The 1,846-nt window shown below is 60.7% G+C and overlaps 1 protein-coding gene across 1 annotated transcript in view; it reads right to left on the bottom strand.

The window, feature by feature from the left end:
• LOC130587579 (tropomodulin-4-like) overlaps positions 1-1,846 on the bottom strand; it is a gene marked incomplete at its 3' end in the record, with an annotated part of 8,064 nt that overhangs the window by 3,432 nt on the left and 2,786 nt on the right. The window contains exons 4-5 of the mRNA XM_057388559.1: positions 534-627; positions 68-98 (exon numbers count right to left, since the gene is read on the bottom strand). Coding sequence (XP_057244542.1) covers positions 68-98; positions 534-627 — 125 coding nt within the window. The remainder of the gene's footprint in view (positions 1-67; positions 99-533; positions 628-1,846) is intronic.

Below are 1,846 nucleotides of genomic sequence, written 5' to 3' on the forward strand. Positions count from 1 at the left end.
CCTGGGGACAGCGAGGGGACAGGGCTGGGGACACCATGGGGACACGGGGACACCATGGGGACAGGGCACCGGGGGGTACCGGTCAGGCTGCACCACGCCTGGGGACAGCGAGGGGACAGGGGGACATGGGGACACGGGGACACCATGGGGACAGGGCACCGGGGGGTACCGGTCAGGCTGGACCACGCCTGGGGACAGCGAGGGGACACGGGGACAGCGTGGGGACACCGTGGGGACATGGAGACACCATGGGGACAGGGCACCATCCCCATCCCTGTCCCTTTCCCCACCTCTGTCCCCTGTCCCTGTCCCTGTCCCCCGTCACTCACTGTTGAAGTCCCCTGTCCCTGTCCCCTCCCTGTCCCCTCCCTGTCCCCATGTCCCCATGTGTCACTCACTGTTGATGTCCCTGTGTCCCCATGTCCCCATGTCCCCATGTCCCCTGTCCCCTCCCTGTCCCCATGTCCCCGTGTGTCACTCACTGTTGATGTCCCTGTCCCCTCCCTGTCCCCATGTCCCCGTGTGTCACTCACTGTTGATGCCCTCGGTGTTGGAGATGGTCCCGCTGCAGATGGCGTCGTAATACTGCTTGTTACTCATCAGGGTGTACATGCCCAGGATGGCTGTGGGGACACCGAGGGGACATTGGGGACATTGAGGGGACACTGGGGACACTGGGGACATTGAGGGGACAGGGGACACAGAGAGCAAGGGGATCCAGGTGTGACATATGGGGCAGATGTATAACACGAGGACAGGTGTGACACTTGGGTGCGTGACACGGTGACAGGTATGACACTCAGGTGTGTGACAGTGCTGCTCGGGTGTGACACTCAGGTGTCACACTCATGTGTGTGCCAGTGCCACTCGAGTGTGACAATGCCAGTGAGCTCCGGCTGTCACAGTGCCAGTGCCACTCAGGTGTGTGATGGTGACAGTGCCAGTGCCACCGGGCTGTGACAGTGATGGTGACGGTGACAGTGACAGTGCCAGTGCCACCGGGCTGTGACAGTGACAGTGACAGTGATAGTGACGGTGATGGTGACAGTGACAGTGACAGTGACAGTGCCGAGGGCAGCGTTACCCTGGGCCGAGGCCGCTCCTGCTGCCGCTGCCGATCCCCGTTCAGCCTGCGCAGAGCCCGACCCCGTTCATGACCACGGCAGCCCCGGGGAGACCCCACTGACCCCAATGATCCCACTGAAACCCCACTGATCCCATTGAAACCCCATTGATCCCATCCCAGCCCCGGGGAGACCCCACTGACCCCACTGATCCCATTGATCCCACTGAAACCCCAATAATCCTATCCCAACCCCGGGGAGACCCCACTGACCCCACGAAAACCCCATTGAAACCCCATTGACCCCATGGAAACCCCATTGATCCCATCCCAACCCCTGGATACCCCACTGACCCCATGGAAACCCCACTGACCCCAGTGACCCCATTGAAACCATCCCAATCCCATGGAAACCCCACTGAAATCCCATCGATCCCATCCCAATCCCATGGAAACCCTATGGAAACCCCATTGATCCCATCCCAACCCCATTGATCCCATTCCCATCCCATCAATCCAATTCCACCCCAATTCCATCCTCATTCCCATCCCAAATGCCATGGAAATCCCATCTCAATCCCATCCCATCCCATTCCCATCCCAATCCTCTGGAAATCCCATTGATCCCACCCCAGGGATCCCATCCCACCCCGATCCTGATCCCATGCCATCCCTGTCCCATCCCTGTCCCCATCTCCATCCCCATCCCTGTCCCCATCCCATCCCTGTCCCTGTCTCCATCCCGTCACTGTCCCCATCCCATCCCATCCCTGTCCCCATCCC

The sequence above is a fragment of the Malurus melanocephalus genome, unplaced genomic scaffold, assembly GCF_030028575.1.
Source record: "Malurus melanocephalus ecotype Western Australia unplaced genomic scaffold, MMel_1.1 scaffold_2102, whole genome shotgun sequence".
In the NCBI taxonomy this organism is placed as follows: Eukaryota; Metazoa; Chordata; class Aves; order Passeriformes; family Maluridae; genus Malurus; species Malurus melanocephalus.